The 26113-nt window shown below is 50.3% G+C and overlaps 2 protein-coding genes across 2 annotated transcripts in view; both read left to right on the top strand.

The window, feature by feature from the left end:
• The first annotated feature begins 514 nt into the window (after positions 1 to 514).
• The window catches only part of RADIL (Rap associating with DIL domain), a 62992-nt gene continuing 37393 nt past the window's right edge, over positions 515 to 26113 (top strand). The window contains exons 1-2 of the mRNA XM_034988295.1: positions 515 to 573; positions 4419 to 5017. Of these exons, the coding sequence (XP_034844186.1) occupies positions 4483 to 5017 (535 nt within the window). The 5' untranslated portion in view covers positions 515 to 573; positions 4419 to 4482. The remainder of the gene's footprint in view (positions 574 to 4418; positions 5018 to 26113) is intronic.
• On the top strand, positions 15193 to 17429 carry PAPOLB (poly(A) polymerase beta). The gene has a single exon (XM_034988294.1). The coding sequence runs from the start codon at positions 15221 to 15223 to the stop codon at positions 17144 to 17146; it is 1926 nt and encodes a 641-aa protein (XP_034844185.1). The 5' UTR covers positions 15193 to 15220; the 3' UTR covers positions 17147 to 17429.

The raw sequence follows: 26113 nt of genomic DNA, 5'->3' as shown, positions 1-26113 counted from the left end.
TTCATTGGGGGTCTAGAAAGTGGGGACAAAACAGCCCGCCGGTCCCCCCAGAGCCTCAGGCCAGCAAGTGGTGCACCTGAGCTTAGCACAGACCCGCCTCTCCTGCAGAGGCCCTCACCCCTTGAGCTGCAGACCGGGGTGGGCGGCTTAGTCCCGTCTCTCGGCAGCCAGCCCCGCCCTCCCCGGAGACCCCGCCCCTAAGCTCGAGGCCACGCCCACGCCCATAAATTGGCCGGTAGGTGGCGCTGGCGCTCAGCCCAACTCCTCACCAGCTCCGCCCCTCCCTCGAGGCTCCACCCCCGCGAGGCCTCATCCTCGGCCCTTAGGTGGCCGGCAGGGGAGGCCCCGCTCCGCCCCACCGGCCCCGCCCACGAGGCCCCACCCCTCAGCCGGGTGGCCGAGGAGGCCCCGCCCCGCCCGACAGGCCCCGCCCCCGCAAGGCCCCGCCCCGTCCGTTGGGCGGCCGGCAGGAGGCGCCGCGCCACGCGCGGGGCGCGGGGCGCGGGCGCGGGCGCGGGCTAACGGCGGTGTGGGAGCCGCGCGGGACCGCGGCGGCGGCGAGCTGTGCCGGAGGTGAGTGCGGGGTGCGCGAGGAGCGGCGTCCGGGGCCCCGGGGCGCGGAGCCGGCCGGCGGGGAGGCCGCGGGGCGCGCGCTGGGGCAACGGGGCCCTCACGGGGCATCTCCCGGGCCGTTCGGCCGGGCTTGTCCGGTTGCCATGGAGACCAGTCACTGTCGGGCCCCGGGCGCGGCCCCGGGGGTTGGGGGGCGGGACCCGAATCGGGCGAGCTTCGGCCACCGTTCCCGAGACCCGGGAGTCTGGCCCCCCACTGCAGGGCACCCCAGGGCCGCAGTCTCCCTGGTGGTCCCGTCGAGGGGGTCTGGCAGCGCGGGCGCCGCGGGGGAGCAGGGCACGGGTGTCAGCGCCCTGCCTCCAGGGTCGGCGTGACATTTCCCCGCCCACAGCCCACAGCCGGTCCTGGTTTTCCTGCTCCCACAGCGGCGCGTTCCCCACTCGTGTGCCAGCTGAAAGCATGGTCTCCCAGCTATTTCGGTGCCACCCCCAGCCCCTCGACAATACTGCATCTAAGAAAACAGATGCTGGACTGGAGCTCCTGGGGGCCCCGCGGAAGAAACCGGCTTGTTTCGCATCAGAGAGCTGGTTGGTGGGACCGCCGTGGGGGGGGGGGGGGCTGCAGACCCGCCTGCTCAGCAACCCCCCCCCAACACACACCTTGTTAAGTGTTTGGTTAATCTGAATTGCCCAAAAGAATTTGCAAGTCAAGGGTGATTACAGGTGTCTCCAGTTAGCACCTCTTGTGCATTCCAGAGAGGAGCCAGTCCTTAATCCCACGGGTGGAAAAAGTACCCTCTCAAGAGGATAGCATGTCCGAATTACATCTGATTAAATTATTTCTGTATTTGAAAGCACTGCCCTGGCTAGAGCTGTCAAGGTAGGATTTACGGCGGGTGGGGAGAAAGCAGAGCCTGAGAGAGTCTACCCTCTTGCTTCCCTGTCCTGGTGGAAATTCTAATGAGTTCCACATTGCGGTGTTGAGCCTGAGCCGGCCGAGTGCCTCCACCCATTTCATCGGCCCGGCACTGACCTCGCTCGCTGCACTCACTGGTGTGACTTGAGCTTGTTTTCATCAGAAGTTGGATTCTTCCTGGAGAACAAGAGAAAAACATCGCCCAAGAGAAGCGACAGCAAGTGTCCTACATCCTGGGCCCGTGTTTCCCCCAAATATTTGTGTGAAAGAGAAGAGAAGTGGGCAGCAAAGGGAAAGACAGGTCATGCCTCCAAAACCCAGATCGGGTTACCCAGGGCGCGCCCCACTCTGGAGGGTGTGTCTTTGCTCTTGCCCTTGCTGGGGACTGTCGGCCAGCACGGTGGGACAAATAGGTTGTCCTCTGCATTTTGCACTTGCGAAGGACGCTGACGAGGGAACACGTGGCCGCCGTCAGGGGCTGTTCTCTGCAGATGGCCACAGAGAGAGTGACCATGGGGAGAAAAAGGCTTCCTGACTAGAGAGACCACACAGACCAGGGTCTGTTTGCCTGGACTTCTTGGGGCTTAAGAAGGAGCTCCCGAAGAGAAAAGATCACAGTCTGTCCTACATTTTCTCTGCTCTTGATGTGATTTTGCGAACTTTGCCTTGGAATCCTGCTGAAGAGAAGGGAGGGGAGCTCAATTCTGAGGCCCCAGGGAGGGGACCCAGCAGCTGTGTCAGTTTCTATTTCTTGTTTATTAAGGCAGAGTTGTATATGCTTCAGACCTTACAGAACCTGGACCCCATGCTAGGCACGGAATAGCAGTTCCCTTCTATGCTGTATCTGGGCGCCTTTCTCTCAGCTTATGGCATCATATTTAAGTTCACATTCAGACATCTTTTCGAAAGGCAGCACCTTCCAAGCCTCTGGGCCACTTTGGGTTTGGGCTGAGACCCTGGGGCCTGTGCTTGAAGGAGGCGGCCTGGTAAGCAGAGTGTCTGTGGAGGGTTCAGGTCCTTTGAGAAGGTGCTGGCCCAGAGGCTTCCGAGCCGGGGTGTCCTGAGAGGCAGGTTGTGTAACTCGCGGAAGGCTCGCGTGGGAATGGGCTCCTGGTGTGGTGTGCAAACTGGGCATGCAGGTACTAGCCGAAACGCTTCAGTTGCGTTTGACAGGCCCATGTGGGGAGGCCATGGCCAGCTCTGGCCTCCTTAGGATTTCACAAGGAGATGGGTCGTACATTCCTGAGGGGGAGAGAAACGACGCCGTTCTAGCCCGATTCACGGAGGCCAGAGAGAGCCCCAAATGTTCTGCTTAGGACACTGACTGCTTTGCGCGAACTCCAGTCTTCAGGAAGCTGGTGTGTAATAAAGAGCTTTGCTGGGGGAAGGCACAGATGATAGGCTGTAGAACAGCAGCGTCCCCTGCCCACCCCTGAGTGGCAGGCGTCAGTGTTTGGAACCTCATCTTTGGTGCAAGAAGCTGTTGGAAGCATTTTGAAGAGTTTGGGCTTCTCTGACGATGTATGGTGGCTGACAGACCCAGGCTGGCTCTAGAGGAGTTAAATGGTGGGTCTGCTTCCACACTTGTTCCTAACAGCCCTGGACGGAGTGAGGGACTTAGAGAGTGTGACGGAAGCCTAGAGGACGGCCTGCGAGAGGCGCAAGCACAGGTCCACCTTGTGGGTCAGTGTGGTCCTTTTGTTTGGGGGCTCCTCAGTGACTTTCTCCTGCCTGAAGCGCACAGCTTCACTTCCAGAAAGCCTTTCCCAGTGCCCGTGGAGCCAGGAGTGGGTCAGGACTGAGGGCACTGACGCCAGCCGAGTGAGTGCTGACATTTGTCGCAGAGGCAGGTGCCCCCTGCTGTACTCCCTGGGACCTGGGCCACTGTTCCCAGAGCCTTCAGAGAGTAGACTTGTCTTGGTCAGTCTGTCTGCTGTTGTCTCTGGCGAGGGCATGAGCACAGAGGTTGGGAGTAGGGTAGTTAGGAGATGGGTACGGTTTTTCAGTGTCCCTGACTTGTTGCAAAGCTTTGGTGTTTATGAAGCAGAGACTGTCTTCCTGTTCCCACAGCGCCTGGGTGGGGAGTGGGGGGAACCTGGTAAACTCTCTCTTTAGAATCCTAAGTCCTTCAAGCTCTAGGTGCATTAGAATTATGATTTCATGACACACCAAAGCGTCCCAGAGCTGTTTTCTAATTTTCCCAGCAAGATTGCATCTCTGGCCTGGCCCGGGCCTGAATACCAGGCAGGATGCGGTGGGTGGAATGCATACATTCCAGTCATGCCTCCACTGGTTCTGGAAGAGCCCTTTTGTGTCCGTTGTGGTCGTGTGGACATTGTAGAGCTGCTGTCCCAGGGAAGCAGCTCCTCCAAGCCAGGACCAGTCATCGAGGAGCCGTGTTTTGAGGGAATCTGTGTTCTGAGCGTCTGATCACTCAGGACTCTGTTAACATGTCCATGACTTTGCCTGTTTTCCTAGATCCATGGGTGCTTGTGATTGATTTCCCGTATTCGAGGCTGTGGTGTAGGAGAGGCTGAGCTTAAGGAGATCAGGCTTGCTGCCCTCTGTGGGCTGCCTCCCACGGGACTAGGCCAGCCCTGTCGCGATTCTGCTAGGCAAGTAGGCTCATCCAGAAGTCAGAACCCTGCGGCCGAGCGGGTCTTACCTCTTGGTGACCTCTTTGTGCTTCCTGGTAATGGTGTTTCTTGAAGGGTGTTTCGGGCCATTCAGACCCGCTTTGTCTCCTGCGGCCCCTGCTGGCTTCAGTCATATTCTGACTCAGGTGCTCTGGTGGCGCTTGGCCAGAGGTTGCTGGCTGTGTTGGGACATGGCCCTGGATGGCCTAGTAAGTCCGCCAGAATTCACTTGAGCCTTGTTTGCTCTTGCCACTCATGATGGTGATGCTAACCCAGCGTATGTTTTTCTCCCAGGACACAGCCTTTTCTGTGCCATTGGCCAGAGCCCTCAGTCCTTGTCCATGACGACTGGCCCACCATGTTTTATGGGACCCACTTCATCATGTCTCCACCCACCAAGAGCAAGCTGAAGCGGCAGAGCCAGCTGCTGTCCAGCATGCTGTCCCGGACGCTGAGCTACAAGTACCGTGACCTGGACGCCACCTTCTCCAGCCTGGGCGCCAGCGACGACCCCGCGGAACTCTCCACCCAGCTCTCGGCCCCTGGGGTCCTGAAGGTGTTCGGGGACAGCGTCTGCACGGGAACCCACTACAAGAGCGTCCTGGCCACCGGCATGTCCAGTGCCCAGGAGCTGGTGAAGGAGGCCCTGGAGCGCTATGCCCTGAGCCCCGAGTGTGCCAGCCAGTACGTGCTGTGTGATGTGGTGGGCCAGGCCGGCGACTCGGGGCAGTGCTGGCAAGCCCAGTGCTTTCGGGTCTTTGGGGATAACGAGAAGCCCCTCTTGATCCAGGAGTTATGGAAACCCCGAGAAGGCTTGTCCCGGAGGTTTGAGCTAAGAAAGAGGTCAGATGTGGCAGAGCTGGCGGCCAAGGACGTGGACACCATGACCGCAGGTGAGGAGGGGATGCCTCAGGGAAAGTGGGGGCTGGCCGGGGAGAACTGAAAGCCAGAGGCTCAGGGATCCGTTTGCGGGAAAACTCAGGAAGGTGTGTTTGCTCTGTCACACGTCTGAGGACTTCTTAAATTTCCCGCTTTAGTCCAAGCTGCCGTGGAGACTGCAGTTGGTCTCTGTTGCAGGACGCGTGCTGGTGCTTCAGCCTCACCGTCAGGTGCTTGGGAGCAGAGAGCTGTGCACGCCATGCGCCCTGTGTCAAGTGCGGGTGGCTGGTGCGTTACGGAAGTCCGGAATCTCAGGGACAGGCCAGTGAAAGGACGAGGGAGGAAGTCGGGTCTCCGAGGTGATGGGGTGCATTGGGTGTGCATGGGTTTGTGGGTGCCTCGGGCAGCTGGAGGCCTATGGGCCTCTGCTCCGTGTCTGCCTATTGTTCAGTTGGTGGGAAGTTGATTCTCTTAATAGGTAAATGCCATACACGATAATTTTCTTCAAGTGCCGAAAGACTCAAATCGTATTTAACTTTTTCTTAATTTCCTGGAGAAAATGGTGGCTTTATGCAAAAAAGGGACTTGTCCTGTGTAGCCCCGAGTTGTCATTTGATTTCATGATCCCCGGGGTTGAAAGGGGCCTTGAGCACTCCTGACCTGTGGTGTGTGTCCCCGAGGTGTTGCAAATGCTCATTCTCTCTAGCTCTGCTTCTGCTCTGGGGCCTGCTTTGTATCTTCAGCATGTGGAGATGGGGGGGGCGGCGGGGGGGATGGGTGGGTCTCGCAGGGGCTGGGGTTACTCAGGCCTGATGGGAACCTCTGAGTCTCAGTCCAGGGGGGCCACGGTTGACATTAAGCGGCAGCGGCCCTCTGTTACCTTAGGCAAATCAATTCACCGCTTGTGGCCTCGGTTTCCTGATCTGGAGAATGGGGGCATGACTTCAGTGTCGTGGGCGTTAGTGATGTAGTAAAGTACTTAGCATGGTGCTTGGCAGACGCGCAGGGAGTCATATTTGTGTATTATTAACATTTCCTGTATGTGGTAAGCAGTTTGTTGTGTGTGCTCCTAGGCAGAAGTGTGCTGAGGACGGAGCTGGGGGTCTTCTGACGGGGGCGGTTATCACTGATGGTTTGGGAGTTGCCGGCGCACGATGATAATCAAAAGCAGGCCCAGGTGTAGTTGGTGGTGTTGTTTCCAAGCCTCCCTGGACCAGCACCCCGAGCACCCCCACCCTGCAGGCTCAGGCTTTGGTTTGTCGTCTGGTCCTGCCTTGCCTCCCATGAGGCCAGGCAGACCTGCTGAGGGGCTGCAGTGGTGTTTGTCTCCTGGTCATTTCTCTGCTGAGTGGAGGGTAAAGGCATAGGGGGTCACTGTGCTCTGGGTACCTGGCCAGGGCCTTGGAAAGCTTGCTCTGTGTTGCACAGGTGATGGCTGATGGGGGACCGGGGGCCAGATGCCATCTGCAGGACAGGGGACTTTGTCTCCTGTTCACTAGCCCCTTGTAGATGGCCTTCCTTTTATGTTAGTCGAGGCAAGAGAAGGCCCCATTGCCCACAGCCTATTCAACTTGGTGTTGGTTTTGCAAAATCTTTCAAATAAAGAGTCTATTGAACAGGACCAGTCTCACTGACACACTTCTCTGGGCTGGAAGTGGGTTGTGTTACCTGTCTGAAGCAGGAAGTGGGTTGTGTTACCTGTCTGAAGCAGGCCTCCTGGACCCGGGGGAGACGTCCTTCACTGCTGGCCTTCCCTTGGGGTGCGGTCTGGGCACTCCAGGGCCTCTTGCCCATGCTGTCCCCCTTGCCCATGATGGTCAAGATGGTGAGGCTTGCGCAGGCTGTGGGTTGTCTGAGCTGACCCTGAGTTGCTGAACCGAGTGTTCTGTGTGTGTTGATGATTCTGTGCCAAGTCTGATAATGAGAAAGAATCTCAAGCTTGTTGGTCTGCCTGCTCGGGAAGACTTCGCCCAGCGTCTCCTGCTTGGCATCCCCGCCCCCCTCCCGTCGCTGCCGGATGGTGCTCCACGCTTCTCTGTCCTCCTTCTTCCCCCAAAGAGCAGGCGAGCTTGCCCTGATTCTTCCAGTGAGCCAGTGGTCTACCTCGTCTGGGGAAAGTGGTGGGAAAGGGAAGGGACTGCCTGCGTGCGCATTATGTGTGGTGTGTGTGCGTGCATGTGACTTCACGCCGGCCTGTGAGTCGGGGCTTGCTAGTCCTGGTTTCAGAGTGAGCCAGAGCCAGCACCCAGGGCGTGCGTCCTGGCTGCTCTTTGGAGCTGGGGAGCAGCTGGGAGCAGGTGCAAGGAACCCACCCCAGGCCCTTCTCCTGCAGACTCATGGGGGTCCCCTCTGTATAAGGTGTGAGAGAAGGTGTGCCGGATGCTTCCCGGAGGCTCTCCTTAACCGTGTGGACCACTGTTATGCACCCATAGTTATGAACTCAGGCACTTGGGGTTTTGTTTTCGTAAACAGTCTTTTCACAGCTGCCCGCTTCCCCCGGGTTTCCCGAGTATCCAGATACTGTGCATCCGCTCCGGGAGAGAGGCGGCTGGCGTAGGTGGGGCAGCAAGGCCTCTCCTACTCGCATATTCCCAGAAGGCTGGTGTTTAGGATCAGGAGCATAGACAGGGCTCTGGGTCCTGTCACTGACATGTAGACAGTAATCGCCTCTGCGCGCTTCGGGGAGGGGTGACAGCTGGGCCATGTGGTCTTTATCAGCAGCTTGGGAAGGGCGAGAGAGAAGGTTCGTTTGTGTCTCCAGGACAGAATAGTGTATTTAGCCTAGATTTCTGAAGCTTGGCCTCACTGATGTTTTAGGCCCATGGTTTGCTGCGAGGGCCGGCCTGTACACTGGAGGGTAGGTAGCAGTTCCAGGCCTCTGCCCGCTAGCTGCTAGCAACACCCCTACTCGCTGTGGCAACCAAAAATGTCCCCGGGCATTGGCGGGTGTCCCTGGGGGCAAACTTGCCCTGGATTGGGAGCCACCAATTTGAACCTGGAGGCCTGAGCTTAGTTTGTTGACCACACCAAGTGCTTTACCACTGGGACCAGTGGTACGTGCCTTCATGGTCCTCAGGCCATGCTCTGTCTTGTGGCTCACTGAGGGACGGGGGCGCCTTGAAAGCCCAGTGTCTTGAGGGTGATATGCAGAGCTGCTTTTTCTGCCCGTGGATGCCCTTCCGTGTGGCCCGCATGGCCCTCGGAGGCTTGGCGTTGTTCCATTCCCTGCAGTGAGGGTCTCCTCTGCTTTGGGTGTCCTCTGGGAAGCAAGCAAGCTTCGAGCGTGTCCCAAGCTGCTGTGACCGAGGTGTGCAGGCTGCGCCATCGCAGGGCGTCTCTGCCTCAGCCGTGGGGCTGGTGACTGACCACCCTCCAAGTGTCTATGGTGTGGGGCATACAGTGGGTGCTCGGTAAGTGCCTGTTGCAGGACTGATGCACGTAAGGAGAGCAAGCTCCTCTCTAAGTCCCACTTCCTGTGTGCATCTAAGACTCCAGAGTTGGAATCCATTTTCTTTGCCAGGGGATGGGGATGGGGAGGAGAGAGGGTGGTGTGCCGACGGGGTGGAAGTCCCTAGTGCAAACTGTGGCTTGAGTGACGAGGAATGTGCCTCCCAGGCACCTGAAAGTATAATCCGCCAGTCTCCCCTCTCCTTCAGGCCCGGTGCGAGGGGCCGGTGGTGGCAGATACGTTGTCTCTGAGCGCCTGACTTTGGTGTGTGGTTCCTTCCACCTTTCCATCCACAGGTGGGCAGATAGAGCCTGGACCCCAGTGACAGACAGAAATGTGAAGGCTGCATGGGAGCCCTCTGCTGTCTCCGCTGTGCACCATGAATCCTGTCCTCACACGTCCCCCAACCTCTCTGTGCTTTTGACAGTTTTCTCTTGCTATGAATCTGATCTTTAATAACTTCTCTCAGAATGAATGAGGTGATCTGGGTTTTCTTCTCCTTTTATTTAGGAGTAACTGCCTTGTGAGTCTTGAGTGAGACTCCTTCGAGCATATTCGCAGGGATAGAATCATTGTGGGCAGAGTTTATTTTATGTGGTTTGGTGAACGCTAACTTTTCTCATCAGTCTCAAGTAATTGAGCTTAAAAGATATTTTTGAGGATTTTTAATTCAAAGAGAATATAAAGTTGAATGGTTACTTGCAGCCCATCTCATCCTTTAATTCACCGTGTAGATTTTTAAAAAGTTCACAGCCTTCAGTTTCACATAAAAGTGCAGTGTTGGGGGCGCCTGGGTGGCTCAGTTGGTTGAGCGACTGCCTTCGGCTCAGGTCATGATCCTGGAGTCCCGGGATCGAGTCCCACATCGGGCTCCCTGCTCAGCGGGGAGCCTGCTTCTCCCTCTGACCCTCCTCTCTCTCATGCTCTCTGTCTCTCATTCTCTCTCTCTCAAATAAATAAATAAAAAATCTTTAAAAAAAAAAAAGTGCAGTGTTGGAGGAGGCTTAACTGCCCTGTTCCCCAAGCTGGTGGCACCCACCCAGGGCCTGGCCAGCAGCACCCCCGCCTCCCCGGGGACTTCTGGCCACATTATATAAGGAGCCTCCAAAGCTTACCACAGAATCCACAGGGGGAGGTCAGAACCGGTGTAAAATGTTGACAAGGTGTAAACTATAAGAGGAATTGGCTAAGGAATGGCCAGTGTGGACACTGCAGGGAAGGAATTTAGCCAGTGAAGGAAGTGCATGCCTGTGGGGCTGCAGGCTCTCCTGGGGTGTTGGAGACAGAAGGGATTAGGTGTCAGGTTGAGAGGATGAGCAGGAATACCAGACATCTGTCAGCCCTCAGATCCACGGTTCCTCATCTTTCTTCACATTTGGCCCCCAATGGGATGCTCACAGTGTGAGAGTGGATGTTAATTGGTTGTACGAGTAACTAGTGATTCTATAAACTAAATAGCACTTAGCTCATATTTTCTAAAACCTCTCTATAGTTTTACTGAAATTGATTTTAAATTTCTGGAAGAAGTATATTTTAAAAAACCCCATTAGGGGCACCTGGGTGGCTCAGTCGTTAAGCGTCTGCCTTCGGCTCAGGTCATGATCCCAGGGTCCTGGGATCGAGCCCCACATCGGGCTCCCTGCTCGGCGGGAGGCCTGCTTCTCCCTCTCCCCCTCCCCCTGCTGGTGTTCCCTCTCTCACTGTGTCTCTCTGTCAAATAAATAAATAAAATCTTTAAAAAAAATAAAAAAAAATAAAAAATAAAAACCCCCATTAGCCAGCAGAGTACAACAAATGCGCCTGGTTCTTGATGCCTTCTGTGCTGTACCATACTGCAACAAGATGAATCAGCCTCTTTAAAGTTGTCTTGAAACAGGCAGACATAAAAGCAAAATTTCGGATTTGGTTAAATGGATAGAGAGACCTCACTTGGTCCAGTTAACCATGTGAAGCATTTCCAAGAAGTATTAATATATTAACAACTCTGTTTTATTAACATTTAAAGCAGGTTGATATCTGTTGGTTCCCAAAAGTGACTTATAGTTTTGGGGAAAAACTTTTGGGGGATATATTTAAATCATATAGAATAGTGTCTCTTACTGGTTTTAGATAATATACTCACATAAACAGAGAATGCTAGTCAACTATCTTTTTTTTCCTTCTGATGTTTGAAGTGGCAGAAATGTTTCCAGAGATCTTGAATACATGTTCAGATGTGTACAGAGTGAAAGCAGTAAGTGAGGCCCAAGTCCACCTTCTTTTCTGTGCTGTCCTTGCACAGACTGAGTCCATCTTTGGGAAAGGAGCCTGGTTTTCAGATGCCCAAGATAGGTTTGAACAAGATGAGCAGGGGTAGGGGAGATTGACCTCCTTAGCTCCAAGACATGTTTTAAAGCCATGGTAATTAAGGCATGTGGTTTGGGGCAGGAACGTCCAAGCAGATGGAGGGAACAGAATAGAGAAGGCAAAGGCAGACGATGTTGAATGACCCAGTGGGAATTTGGTGCAATGCGGATTGCATCACAGATATTGGGGAAATGATTTTGTAAACAGTGTTGGGATAATTGGCATCAGCTAAAAGAAAGACAGATTTCATAAGAAGGCTTAAAACACATAAACCGTAAGGGGAAAAGGTAGATGGATTTAAATATATAAAAGTTTAACCTTTCTGTTCAACTAAGGACACTACATAATAAGATTAAGATCTACCTGTGGTGCTGTAAATTTCAGTTCATTGCTTTTGACTGAGCCATAGTTTCCCATCATATACATATACCACATTATCCATTCCCCAAATCATGGGCACTCAGGTTGCATCCAGCTTCGTCCTGCTACAAACTATGGCATACCCTCCCTCTTGAGGGTCTGTGCAGAGTTCTCTGAGGGTGTTCTCCCAGAAATGGAATTGCTGGCCTGTGGATATGTCTACTTCGTTTCCTAGTAAGCACTGCTGGACCGCGGCTTCTGCAGAAAGGCGGCCATGACAATGGCGTGTTTTCCTTTGTGGTCCTTCCACGTCCTTAGGCACTGAGTATGAGCCCCTGACCCACAAAAATCCCCCCTGGAAACACTTTTAGGTCAGAAGGTGCTGTAGTGTAGTGGGGTACTAGAGTCATGCGGCCGTAGAGACTCCTTGTAGCCAACTGGCATGAGTAGCTGTGAATCGAGTTCCAAAATGACTTCCCAGAGGTTACAATGTGTAGATTTGAAACTGACCTCTACCTAATCAGAATTCAAGAAATGAGTCTTCTGGATATTGATTACCAGTGACTCAAAGGAAAAAGAACTGTGCTCATTCATTAATTTGTCAGCAAATATCTGTTGGTGCTTGACTAGGTGTGTGTGTGGGTGTATACATATATATATATAGCAGTTGACAAAACAAATAGATCGTGTTCTCGTGGAGCTAAGAGTCTAGTGGGAAGTAAAGGCAAAGAAACAATCACACGGAAAACATAATTACAAATTGTGATAAGTGCTGTGGAGGGAAAGCACATGTGCTAATTTAGCATGAGGGTTAGGAAAATTCTCTCTGAGGAGATAAATTTTAAGCTAGTCTCAAGAATGACAAGACGTTAATGAGATGAAGAGTAGTAGACACTTGGTGGAGCTAGAAGAGCTTTCTGGGCAGAGGGAAGAGCATTGTGTACAGACTCTGGATGAGAGACAGTGAAGCGAATGCCAGGCATTGGGAGAAGGCCATGTGGCTGGAGCATGGGGGAAAGCTGTGGGCATTGAGGCTGGAGAGATGGTCAGGGGAAGACCAACCTGGGTTGTTAGGTATTTTAGATTTTAGACTAAGTATAATGGGAGGCCACTGAAGGGGTTAAAAGACCACTCTGGATCCTAGTAGAAAATACTCAAAAAGGTCAGTAATAGGAGATTAATTAGGTTTTTATAGGAGTCTAGATGAGAGTTGATGGTAATCTCGAGTAGAGTTATGAGGGAACAGGTAGAGAGAAGTGTATGAATCCCAAATATATTCTAGAGGTAGGATCAACAATATTTGTAAATGAACTAGATATTGAGTATGAGAAAGAGGGAAGTGTTGAGAATGACTTCCAGGTTTCTGGTATGCACAGATGGATGGAGATGCCATTCACTAAAATGGTGACTACTGGGAGAGAAACAAATTATGGAGGGAAGAATAAGAGCCCTCTTTAGACTAAGTTAAGTTTCAGATATTCAATGGAGGTGGTAGATAGGAAGTCAGATAATATGGATCTGGAGCTTAGAAGAGAGTCTGTTATGCAGCGCCTGGGTGGCTCAGTCGGTTAGGTGTCCGACTCTTGGTTTCGGCTCAGGTCATGATCTCAGGGTCATGAGATCGAGCCCTATGTCGGGCTCTCTCTGTGCTCAGGTGGAGTCTATTTGGGATTCTCTCCCTTTCCCTCTGCCCCTCTCCCCGTCCTCTCTCTCTCAAATACATAAATAAATAAATAAATAAATAAATACTTAAAAAGAGTCTGTTACAAAAGCTTAAATTAAGCTGTAAATAGGTGATATTTAAAGCTGTGAAAATTGAGATCTAGGTAGTGAATGTACAAAAGATAAGGAGAAATGAGAGCTTAATATGGAAACTAGAGAAACACCAACTTTAGAGGCTAAGTAATGGAGGAGCAGTCAGCAAATCAGGCTGAGGGGAGGCCCAAGATGTACAAGACAGCACAAAGAGTGTGGTGCCATGGAGGCCAAGAAGAGGCTACTATAGGGCAAAAAAGATGTAGACAATTGGATCCATTGGATTAAACAACTTGGAAGTCACCAAAGACCTTACTGATAGCTGTGTTGCTGGAATGTTGAGCATGCAAACTATATTGAAATGGGTTGAAAAATAGGTACTTATATTTCTTGTAATATGTGGGATTACTTATCCTAGAAAATCTTTCTATATAAAGTACCTGGAAGTGTTGGTTGAAATAGAAAAAAAAAAAATCTCCTTTAAGATGCATAGCTGAGTACCCAAGAAAATAAAGTAAATCAGCAGGGGTGAAAAAAACCAAAAAGAGGTACTTTGAAACCTCAGAATCTTAGCTGATTCTATAGCTGAACTATAATTGCTCTAGAGGCATTTGCCAGTCTTTATAATCAAGAAACTTTAGTTTAGCAGCTGCCCAAGAAAGAGACATAGAGCTTCAGGACCTAAAGAGGCAGGGAAACACCTGGATATGGTTGCAACTCTTGAAGGGCGACACACTGAATGAAAAGATGGAATAGGAAGAATCTGATACTTGGTGAAAGGAGGTGACAAAGAGTTCTCTTTCTCAGTCTGGGTTCTGGGTGGGGAAAACTCTTCCCTAGAATCAAAAACCACTTTTCTTTTCACATATGTTTGGGGTTTGAAATCACACTACTCAGGTGATCTGGCTAGTCCCTGGAAAAGGAATTAAATTATAGTGTAAAATTTGATAGTGTACAAGGACATCTGATAGAAACAAAGCAATTCCTCTTTGGAAGGACATCCACACAGGCATCCCAAGCCTCACCAGAGATGAGCTCATGATCCAAAAATTACAAGACCCATGAAGCAATGCCTGTCTGAGTCAGTAGAAAACAAGCTAGAATCAGATTCTCAAGAATATTAAGAATTGGGGCCATTAGTTGTAGAATATTAAATAAGTTCAAAATGTTTACTGAATAAAAGGTAGAAAGAAAACAGGAAATAATAGGTGTCTTCCGAAGAGGCAGGGAAGATTTGGAGGAGAACAAGATAATGCTTCTAGTAATTAAAAATGTAAGTATTTAAATGGATGCTTCAGTGCTGGCTTAGACAGCAGACTAAGTACAAGTGAAGAGAGAATGGGAGAATTGAGAGGTAGATCTGGCATCACCCAGGAAGAAGCAGGAGGTAAGAGACACGAGAACCCAACGAGAGAGTCTATCACATGTGTACATGAGGAGAATCAAGAGAATGGTGTGTACAGCATATTCCAAGGCCATGCCTGAGCTGCTTCGGAGGTCATGGAGTGACAAGCACGAATCTTACGATTCAGAAATCACGGCGTAAGGTAAATGGAAAGTTTGCCCCTTGACACCGAGTGGTGGTCACACTGCAGGACACTGAGGATAGGGAGGATCTTTACAGCTGCCAGAAGGAAGAGGCCGGTGAGCAGGTCAGTCAGACTGCAGACCGCCCAACAGAAACCGTAGACACCAGAGGTGGCAGACGGGACCTGCCAGCTGGAAAGAACAGAACTGCCACCCGAGTTGCAGACCCACGAAACCACCAGCCAGGCGCCGGGCCCGGACGACGCAACGGGAGGCGCCTTGCACGGCAGACCCTCACTGTGGGGGGTTTCTGAAGGACGCGCCTTAGGGCGAAGGCCACCCGAAGCTGCCCCTGGAGAGGCGGTAGATCTGGGGTGTAAGGAAAAATGGTGATCAAGGGACAAGACGGTAGGCGTGTGTAAGCAGTCCTGATGAAGCCGAAAACAAGGCGTACCCGGACCACCTGCACCAGCCCGAGTCCTGCGGCGGGACCTCGGAAACTACGGCTCCCGTGAGGCTCCGCGCGGCGTGCAGGCTGCGTGGCGTGCGTGGCGTGCGTGGCGTGCGTGGCCCTTCTAGAATGCAGCTCGGAGGGCCCAGGCGCCATGTTGGGGCCGGGGGGACGGCAGCGAGGCGCTTGAAGCGGCGGGCGCGGAGCGGGAGCGGGTTGGACCTGGGCCGGTGCGAGCCCCGCCCCCCCGCCTCGGCGGATCATGAGCCGGGCAGCGGCCGTGGAGGTCGCGGTGGCGGGGGCGGTGGCGTGGCGGGGCCGGCGCTAGCGATGATGCCGTTTCCGGTGCCGGCCCCGGGATCACAACAGACGCCGCCGCGCGAGCACTGCGGCATCTCCTCGCCCATCAGCTTAGCGGCCCCCAAGGAGCCTGACTGCGTACTTACCCAGAAGTTAATTGAAACCCTGAAGCCCTTCGGGGTTTTTGAAGAGGAAGAGGAACTGCAGCGCAGGATTTTAATTTTGGAAAAATTAAATAAGCTGGTGAAGGAGTGGATACGAGAGATCAGTGAAAGCAAGAGCCTTCCACAAGCTGTAGTTGAAAACGTCGGCGGGAAGATCTTTACGTTTGGCTCGTACAGGTTAGGAGTGCACACGAAAGGTGCTGATATTGATGCGTTGTGCGTTGCACCGAGGCATGTTGATCGAAGCGACTTTTTCACCTCGTTCTATGACAAATTGAAACTACACGAAGAAGTAAAAGACTTAAGGGCTGTTGAGGAGGCGTTTGTACCAGTTATTAAGCTGTGTTTTGATGGTATAGAGATTGATATTTTGTTTGCAAGATTGGCACTGCAGACTATTCCAGAAGATTTGGACCTAAGAGATGACAGTCTGCTTAAAAACTTAGATATTAGATGCATAAGAAGCCTAAACGGTTGCCGGGTGACGGATGAAATCTTACATCTCGTCCCAGACATTGACAACTTCAGGTTAACTCTGAGAGCCATCAAACTGTGGGCCAAATGCCACAATATCTATTCCAATATATTAGGCTTCCTAGGAGGTGTTTCCTGGGCCATGCTGGTAGCAAGAACTTGCCAGCTCTACCCAAATGCAATCGCATCCACTCTTGTGCGTAAGTTTTTCTTGGTATTTTCCGAATGGGAATGGCCAAATCCAGTGCTGCTGAAAGAGCCTGAAGAGCAGAATCTTAATTTGCCTGTATGGGACCCGAGAGTAAATCCCAGTGATAGGTACCATCTTATGCCCATAATCACACCGGCGTACCCACAGCAGAACTCCACATACAACGTGTCTGTTTCAACAAGGCTGGTCATGATCGAGGAGTTTAAACAAGGGCTTGCTATCACGCATGAAATTCTGCTGAGTAAGGCAGAGTGGTCCAAGCTTTTTGAAGCTCCAAGCTTCTTTCAAAAGTACAAGCATTATATTGTACTTCTAGCAAGTGCACCAACAGAAAAACAGCATCTAGAATGGGTGGGCTTGGTGGAATCAAAAATCCGAATTCTGGTTGGAAGCTTGGAGAAGAATGAATTTATTACTCTGGCGCATGTGAATCCTCAGTCATTTCCGGCACCTAAAGAAAATCCTGACAAGGAAGAATTTCGTACGATGTGGGTGATTGGGTTAGTGTTAAAAAAGCCAGAAAACTCTGACGTTCTCAGTATTGATCTCACCTATGATATCCAGTCTTTCACAGATACAGTTTATAGGCAAGCAATAAATAGCAAGATGTTTGAGATGGATATGAAAATTGCTGCAATGCATTTAAGAAGGAAGGAACTTCACCAGCTACTGCCTAATCATGTGCTTCAGAAACAGAAAACACATTCAACGGAAGGTGTCACTTTAACATCTTTGAGTGACAGCAGCCTTGACTTGTCTGCAGACAGGGAAGACAGCATGTCTGTGCCTTCACCTACTAGCACTATGAAGACTGGCCCAGTGACTGGCAGCTCTCAGGGCAGAAACAGTCCTGCTCCTGCTGTAATGGCAGCATCTGTGACTGCCGTACAAGTTACTGAAGTTTCCTTGCAACAGGTGAATCCCGGTGAAAGCTTAGGGGGTGCATCGAGCGAAAGCATTCCTCAGACTGCCTCACAGCCAGCCCTTCTTCCACCACCGAAGGCCACAGTTGCCAGAGTTGTTTCTTCAACACGTCTGGTAAACCATCCGCCCAGGCCTTCAGGGAGCACTGCGACAAACATAGCTAATCCTATAGTGGGAGTCTAGCAGACATTCTCACTGCATAAAGGACCAAGGAAACTAAAAGAAGAGGAACAGTCTCATAAAGAGACAGGTACAACTCTGTTAGAAACTCTTCAGACAGTGGATGGCCTCATGGCAGACATCCAGTACAGAACTTACTAGTATCCCAGCTCTCCCTGCAAATCCTGTTCCTGTTCCCAAGAATTCAGTAAGACAGACTGAACTGATAAAAACAGCCTCAAGAGTCCATAAACTGTATCTGCCAACTCAACTTGTCGTCTTCAAGTGCTAAAGGAGGAGAGTGAAGGGTACCAAACTAGATTTGACTAAACTAGATTTAGCCTTATTTGGTAACTTCCCTTACTTGGCTAATCTTGATCAGAAGTCCAGGCTACTATATGATGCTAGAAGTACTATCATAAATGCGTCAGCAGCAGTTATAGTAACTATTTTAAAGGACGACTGCCCATGGAGAGAAAAACGAGAAAAAAACCCTCCGGCTATATTTGTACCCATGCATGACATCTGGACTGGATTTATGTTTGATGCGTTGTTGGGAAAATTTGCAATACAAACTGGTATCAGAATTCCTTATACTGATGATGCACTTTATGTATATTTTTATTAGAAAGTAGAACTAATTTTAAGCTTTTCAGCTTGATGCATTTTAGTTTTTTTCCTGAAGAGTTTTCTTCATTATTAATTGTCAAACTGGATGCCATTGTGTAGTGCGTACCAAACGTCAGAAAAAGCATAAAAATCCATCTACCTCGGTCCCCATGAGGTAGCTGTAATCCTTTAAAATGAAGTGTCAGCTCATAGGGTATATATTTGACATTGAAACAGTGATTAGTAAGTCTTTGGTTTTGTCGGGACGCAATCAAGAAATAATATGTTGGTTTTATCTGTGGAATTGTTTTAGAGTGCATACAATCAGCAATCAAACAGCAAATACTGTGTCAGAACTAACAAACCTCCATATTCTCTTGTCCTTAAGGATTTGTCCTAAAACAAAAAAGCTTTTTGCCTCCCCTCCCTTCTTTATGTTTGTATGTAGATTCATAAAAAAAACCTCAGAATGCTAGTGTATTCTTAACCATTATGTGAAACCCACAATCCTGTGGCCACATGGTACAAAACACTAGATTTTGGTTCCATGGCTAATATTTCACTTCACTGAACGTAATGAATTGGGATACAGTTATTGGTCTTGGATGGCTGTTGGAGCTATACATATGAGAAATTTGTATGCTCCACAGAGTATCTGCTTATGGTAAAGTTAATTTCCAATTTAAACATGTCAGCAAAAAGGCATTTTCCCCAAAATATTTAAACCAATTTTTATTTTTAAAGGACTCGCTAAAATTTATCAGTAAATTTTATATGTAGAAACATACAAAATAGTTTCTAGGAAGCACTTGATAACTAGGCAGCTTCCTGTTTTTGTTTTATCCTACAAGAGATTAGGAATGCCTTCCTTTAAATTAAAAAAAAAAAAAAAAAAAGACCACTCATAGCTAAGTGGTAGGGTGTCCCTGTTGAGGACACATGAATGGCAGCAGATGTAGATGAATGGAAACTTAGTCTGTCTTGATTTGGACACAGCGAGCCTGACAGGTTTTCCAATTAGCCTGGTCCTGATTCCTGCCCTCCTCCAACTGTGTTCCTTTCTACCACGTGTGCATTTTTCATGTGAAACTATAACTTCTTAAACCCTTTCCCTGTCCTTCTAGATTAACTTTCCAAAGTTGGAATATAGTCTTCTTCCTTTTAGGCTCTGCAGTAATTGAGGCTTTCTTTTCACCCCTACTTTGTGATGTCAAGTGCACAGTATTCCTGTTGCCCACATCTTTGCCCTGTGCAGTCACCTTGCCCTTCTGCTGCAGTAAGTCGGGTGAAGTGTGCACTGGAGCTGTGCATTTCAGATAACTGTGGGGTCCGGCTGGAGTTGCCGGGCACAAATGTAGTCTTGTCATTCTATTTACACACTGGGGGGAAAATTAGTTTATTAAGTGTTTCATGTAACTATACTTGTTTAACCAAGCTGGGAACTTGGAGCTTTCTAGTTTTCATTAACTGAATATCAGACTAGTTTTTTCACAGGATGTACATAGTGTCTCGTGGCTGGAGTTGGCTTTGTTTTATAAAACCTGTACACCTTGTATTTTTCAAGCGCTATTTTGAAAACATGATGTATTTCTCCATTGAAAACAAAACAATAAAAATAAAGAAGCAAGCAAAGGGGTTTAAATCTGACAATAAGAGTTCAGATGCTCGGGGTGCCTGGGTGGCTCAGTCGGTTAAGTGTCTGCCTTAGGCTCAGGTCATGATCCCGGAGTCCTGGGATCGAGCCCCATGTCGGGCTCCCTGTTCAGAAGGGAGTCTGCTTCTCCCTCTCCCTCTGCCCCTCCCCCTGCTCCATTTCTCTCTCTCAAATAAATAAATTTTTTTGATGCCCTTATATTGTTGCAGAGGAGGATAAAGACGCTGATGAAATCTTCATTAAGTCTAGAATTCATGTTATGATGTTAGGGGAACATGTGAAAAGGCTAAAACTTCAATAAGGTAAAAAATGGAGTGAAAATAATTTTAATCAAAAGAAGGCAGGAAAAAGGGAGGCAAAAAAAGGGAGGGGGAGGAGCATAGGGAAAAACAGGTAAAAAGAAAATACAGTCTAAGATGGTGGAAATGAAACCAAATGTATGTCACTATACAAATGGACCAGACTTCCTGACTAAAGAGTGTCAGATTCCACGGAAAAACTGAGTGCAGCTGTGTGCTGTTTATGAGAGACACATCCAAAACCTAAGATATAAAAGAATGGAAGAAATACATGCTAAGGAAAAGAGACTGTTAGAGTGACAGTATCATCCAGGCAGATTTCATAGCAGAAATAACAACTAGGGACAAGAGTGACCACTGCTCTTAACAATAGAATGAGTAATGTACCATGAAAATGGAACAATTTAGAACCTATTTTCACCTAATAAATTAGCCTCAACATAAAGTACCATAACAAGCGAGGATTAGCAGAATTGCCCGTGTCATTGTCATAGAAGATTTTAAAGCAGCTCTTTCATTAATTGATATCAAGCAGACCAAAAAAAAAAAAAAAAAGGTTTTTGAGTACAACAGAGGTTGGCAAGCTTTTTCTATAATGGGCTAGATAGTAAATGTTTTCGGCTTTGTGAGGCCATACGGTCTCTGTCTCAACTACTTAACTCTGCCTTTGTGGAATGCAAGCAGCCAGAGATGATATGTAAGCAGATGGCCAGGGCTGGATTTGTTAACCCCCCCACCCCTCCCCCGCGGCTGGCGTTTGTCATCCCTGATCTCTTGGGTATTTATTACAGTACCTTCCACCCAACAAGTGGAAAGTGTATATCAGTCTCAAATAAGCACTGGGCATGTGCAAAAATTAGCCTCCTGCTTGATCAGAAAGTAAGACTCAGCATATTGCAGAATATCTGATTCATAGAGCATATTCTTTGATTACAAAACAGGTTTTATTTTATTCAGTAACAAATAGCGTAGAGAAGAATTTCCTGAAAAAGACACCCACACACAAAAATGGCTCAAACCATTAAAGGCTGATGAACAGAATCTCTTAATTGTATTAAATAACGAACAGTGAAAAGTGAAAAACAAGCTCAAGCAGGGAGATTTTAGAATACATAAAACTGACAAATGATTACTATCTGGAATATATCAAGGACGCCAAAAACAATCTGGTTAAGAAGATCAAACTACCCAATAAAACATGGGCAAAAGAAGTGCACAGGTGTCTCAGAAGAGCGGCTAGGAATAGACAGTAAGCACAGAAAGATGCCCCATCTCATTAGCAGTGAGGAAACACGAATTAAGAGCACAGACATTTGTCTTACAGAATGTCAGTCTAACAACATCTGGGCTTGTGAGGAGGGGGAGCCTTGGGAGCTCTAGCCCAGGGTCTTTGAAAGCAGGAAGTGTCTCCCTCGGGAGACAGTTTGGACTTACCTAGCACCATTGGCCTGCTCGCGCATACCTCTGCCACCGGGCTGTGGGACGTTGAGGTGCTTCATTTTACTGGTCCCCTGAACCCTCAAGGTGCCAGTCTGTGGGCCCCCTCTGCGGCTGCATCCAGAAGTCTACACCCCTCCAGTTTTCCTCCAGTGTGCATGTAAATATCATCATTTTCTACATATGCCATGGTGTCAGAAGAGTTGGGAAGCACTCTCCTAGAGACTCTGTCCCATGGGTCACCAGGAGAAGAGTACGGGAGTGTTGGTAGCAGCGTTTGGTGATAGCTTAAAGCTTGAGATAACCCACAAACCCATCAATGGGGGAATGGGTAGATAGTGGTGTCTTCATGCAATGAACAGTGTAGAGCTGTGTGGTTAAGTGAACTACAGCTACGTGCGTCAATGTGGATGTATCTCACAATATTGAGGAAGAAAGAAAATTGCAGAAAAATAGTGGGATACAAGCAAAGTAGAGCAGTATAACTTAGGGTTACAAAAATGTGTGATCTAGCCATAATTTAAGGGAGTGTTAATCACAGAATCCGGAGTAGTGCTTCCCTTTGGTGAGATGAGAGGTAGGGAGAGGACAGGGAGGTATCGTTTTGAGGACACAGTGAGCCTAGAAATGTTCTACCTTTTTCAGGTTAGGTGGTGGATGAAGCAGTGTTCATTTTATTATTAGTCTAAGTTATAAATGCTTTCATATGTGTGAACTATTTTTGGTCAAAAAACCAATACCACAGTGGTATCTTAGAAGCGTCTGTGGCAGTTAGGAACTACATTTGGCCAGGTGACCAGTGGAGCCCAGGACAGGTTTCTTTTCTTTCACGTTACGGCAGCCGTAGGTTCAGGGCCAACAGGTGGCTTTGCAGGTCATCAGGGCCCCACAGCCCTTCCATGTTCAGCCCCACCGTTCTAGTTCATGCCTGCAGTCTGGAAGGTCCCCTCTAGTGCAGGATGATTACGGGGCCCCTGCCATCACATCCGTGTTTAAGGCAGGAAGAGAGGGCCAGGCAGAGATGTCCCTGCCAACCGTATCCTCCTTCCATGGAACTTTCTTAGAAGTCCCAATGGGAACATGCCCTCCTCGCTCACTGACAGGACCTTCGTCGCCTGGCCATGCCTATCTGCAAGACACACCGGAAAAGGTAGTTTTAGTGAGCTGGGCGCATTACCTCGCCGTTCCCCAGCATGCTGCTGTTAGGAAGGAGGAGAGAATGGTCCTGACCAGCAGCGATGGCCGTCTCCAACACAGCACTCAGGTATTTAGAAGTTCAAACACTTCCAAGTAACTCAGGGATCAAGAAAGACTTTAACGTGAACCAGAACTTGTGGGATGCAGCTGATGTGGGATTTGGAAGGAGGGGCATAGCTTTTTTTTTTATTTTTTAAGATTTCATTTTAGAGTGTGAGCACGAGTCGGGGGAGGGGCAGAGGTAGAGAGAGAATCTCAAGCAGACTCCGACACGGGGCTCGGTCTCCTGACCCTGAGATCATGACTTGAGCCGAAACCAAGAGTCGGACGCTTAATGAACTGAGCCACCCACCCAGGCACCCCAAGGAGGGCCATTGCTTTAAATGCTTTTACTAAATAAAGCCTGAACACTGGTGAGCTACCTGCCTACTGGATTAGGTAAAAATATATGTCTAATAAATTCAGTGAGAGAAGAAAATAAACAATGTAGAGCAGAAAGCAAACAGAAAACATGCAGGGGAGAGGATCAATGAAATGAAAAGTGGGTTCTTTGAAAAGACTAGTAGTCAAAACTGGAAGACTGATGAGGAAAACGAAGACGGTGCATAGCAGCGGTCTCAGATGTGAAAGGGGTGCAGCTCCAGCTGCTGTAGGGGGTTTTGAAAAGGATCTTACGGATAGCTTTTTGCCAGCGAATTTGAAGACTTAGATGAAATAGACAATCTTCTAGAAAAAGATGGCCTACCGAAGCTCTCTCAAGAAAGACTGAACGCTTGACAGTCTCCCCGAGAGAGAGAGTGAGCAGTTCGGACGCACGCCCAAACCCACCCCAGCCGTGCAAACACTGGACCCGAAGTCTGTACAGGCCAGTTCTTCCTCATACTCAAGGACAGGATTATTCCAATACTGCACCCCCGACTGTTCCAGAGGACAGAAGAGAAGCAGCGTTTTATGGAGCCGGAACCAGGGAAGGGAAGGACGAGAGAGTGGGGAGGGTGTCCGGTGGACGCTCCGACTCGGCGAGCCCGGGCCTTCGATTTCTCGCAGCACCACTGTTCTCATTCCTGGAACTGGCCAAAGCTTTCAGGACCAAAGTAGCTTCAGAAACTCCCACCTCTGGGTTCTTTTTGTTCAGATGTTGGCCTGACGGTTTCTTTCTCGGTTGTTTATGCCCCACATGGCCAGCGGGAATGCTGTCCTTGTCCAAAGTCAGCTCTATTTTGGAGAACAGACACCTCTCTAAATGCTAACAAATACAGTCACGTTTAATGTCACATAAATTTGTTCACGTGATAGAAACTTTTTTCTCACCATGGAATTCTCTCTCGCATCAGTGCCTCTGCCATTCTGTTTCCTCCCGATTTCATGGTAATGACCTGGTGTGGACACGTATCAGTGTTCCCTTGCCATATAATAAAGTACCCCACGCATAGCAGCCTTTCCTTAGCTCACAGATCAGCAGGCTGGCATGGCTGGAATCTCAGGGTATCACCAGGTCGAATCCGAGGTGTCATCCGGGCCGAGCTCTTGTCAGGAGGCTCCTCCTTACTGTGGGCAGAGTTCAGTTCCTCACCGTTATAGGGCTGAGCTTCCCATTTCCCTGCCGGCTGTTGTCTTGGGGCTGCTCCCACCTGCTTTCCACCTGCCCCCCTTCAGGTCAGCAGGGTTGCACCAGCCCTCCCCCGTTCTTCAGGTCTTTAACTGCCTTTCAGCTTTTAAAGGCTCATGTGCTTGGGTTAGGCCTGCCTGGACAGTCTCCCTTTAGATGAACCCAGAGTGAACTGATGATCAGTTACACCTGCAAAAGCCTCTTTTGCCATAAAGCAGAGCCTGGCTGGGGGCAGGATGGCTGCCCCATGTACAGGTCCCTCCACACTCAGGGGAGGTGATTATACAAGGGCGGGGGTCCCTGGGGGTCATCTTAGGTCTGGCTAGAGCTGTATCCGTAGCAATGGCAAAATGCTTCAGCCGTCCCCAGGCCCCACAGCCTCATGCCATTATGTATCCGTTCAAGTCCCAGTGCTTGTCATGCACATAGTGTGAGTCGGGGCGGAGCAGGTGCCCGAGTACATCCACTAAGTGCAGGCCTCCCCACCTGCGGGCCTGTGGGACCAGAGGCTCCCGGCATGCAGTGGCCGGCCAGGTGCAGGACAAGAGTCACGGCGTGCTGCGTCCGAAAGAGGGCCGTGGACGGCGAGAAGGAGCCGCTGGTCCAGGCAGTGTTTGAAACCCAGCCCGGCAAACTGCAGCTGGAGTCCGTGGTTAAATTTCAAGGCCTGGGAACACACTGCCTGCCGTCCTCTGGGCTCTGAGCCATCCTTTGTTTTCCCTGAAAATGGGACTCCTCTGCAGCCCAGCGAGTGGCTTCCTCAGCCTCCTGCCTGTCAGGAGCCTCTGTCGTGCCGGGCTCCCTCCGCCCTAGTCTGAGCTGCTTGTTCTGGAGAATCCGGAGGCCGTGCTGGGCGTGGATTCCTGGGGCATACACTGTCACACAAGCCACACCCACGGACGACGCTTCTGACATGGCCCTTCTCTGCTTCCAGCTTCTGCTGAGATGTGAGGGTGCTCGCTCGTAAGCTTCTCCAGCGCCCCTGGTTGGATGAAGAGAACCGATGAGGAACACCCTTAGTCTCTTGCAAGGGTCTTTGTGTGGCCCAGCGCTCTGACCTCCAGATCCTTCCGAGGCGCCAAGAGAGGGTTGAGCAGGACACTGAGCCTCGTCTCTGTGCCACACTCCCCCACAGCGGGTTCTGACTCTTGGCCTCTTGTCATGCGGAGAGGCTGAGCATTTGCAGTCATGCAGTCGGGCTCCCTTTTCATTCTCCGTTCTTCCATTTCTCCCCTCTTTGCCTCTCAAGACAGGTAGCAGGGCCTAGGTGGCTTCTGCTGAGCAGTCTGTTCAGGCCCTTCAGTTACAAGTCCTGCTTCCGCATGACCAGGTCCCTTCCTGGGTTTCCAGGAACCCACGTGTCCTTGTGAGCCTCCGCGGCAGCTCCCTCAAAGTCTAGATTCCCGGGACACGCTGCTCACAGCAGTTTCTGCTTCCTCGGAGACAGTTTAGGGAAGTGCTCCTCTGTTTCTTGGAGTCCCTACCAGCAGCGTCTTTCCTGCCCACGTTTCTATGAATAGCCTGCTGAAGGCTGTCGGGACTCCATCTACCATGCTCCCCGAATTCTTCCAACCCTGGAGTACCTGCCCCATTGTAGGTATTGGTTACAGCAGTGCCTTACTTCCCGGCACGCAAATCCACTGTCATCCCCGTAACAAATAACCACACCTCTAGTGGCTTAAAACAACACCCTTTTAGTGTCTCACAGTGTCAGTGGGTGGGGAGTCTGGCATGGGGTAGCTGGACCCTCTGCTCACCTGGCAGCTGCGGGCCCTCAAGCCCACAGGTTATCGGCAGCATGCAGTTCCTTGGGGTTGTAGGACTGGGGTCTCCGTCTAGCCTCTGCCTTTCCTCCTCCTGCTGCTAGCTGTCAACCAGGGGCCCCTCCCAGCCCCGCAGTGGAGCACCCCCTTGTTCAAACCCTTCTCACAGGTCAAGTCTCTGATTTCTGTGACCGGCCGGAGAAAACTCCCTGCTCTGATGGCACTCACGTGATTAGGTCGGGCCCCCTGGATTGTCTCTGTATCTTAAGATCAACCCCATCAGTACTTTAATTACATCTGCAGAATCTCTTGGCCCTTGAACACAATGATGGGAGTAATCCCAGGAGGTGGAGATGATGGGGGTCATCTTAGAATTCTGCCTCCCTCGGTGGCCTTCTGTAGTTTCTCTGCCCTTGGGCAATC

The sequence above is a fragment of the Mirounga leonina genome, unplaced genomic scaffold (genome assembly GCF_011800145.1).
Source record: "Mirounga leonina isolate KUSES-001 unplaced genomic scaffold, KU_Mleo_1.0 Mir_454, whole genome shotgun sequence".
NCBI classification, from domain to species: domain Eukaryota; kingdom Metazoa; phylum Chordata; class Mammalia; order Carnivora; family Phocidae; genus Mirounga; species Mirounga leonina.
The sequence above is the reverse complement of the archived record's forward strand: the minus strand, read 5'-3'. Positions and strand labels throughout refer to the sequence as shown.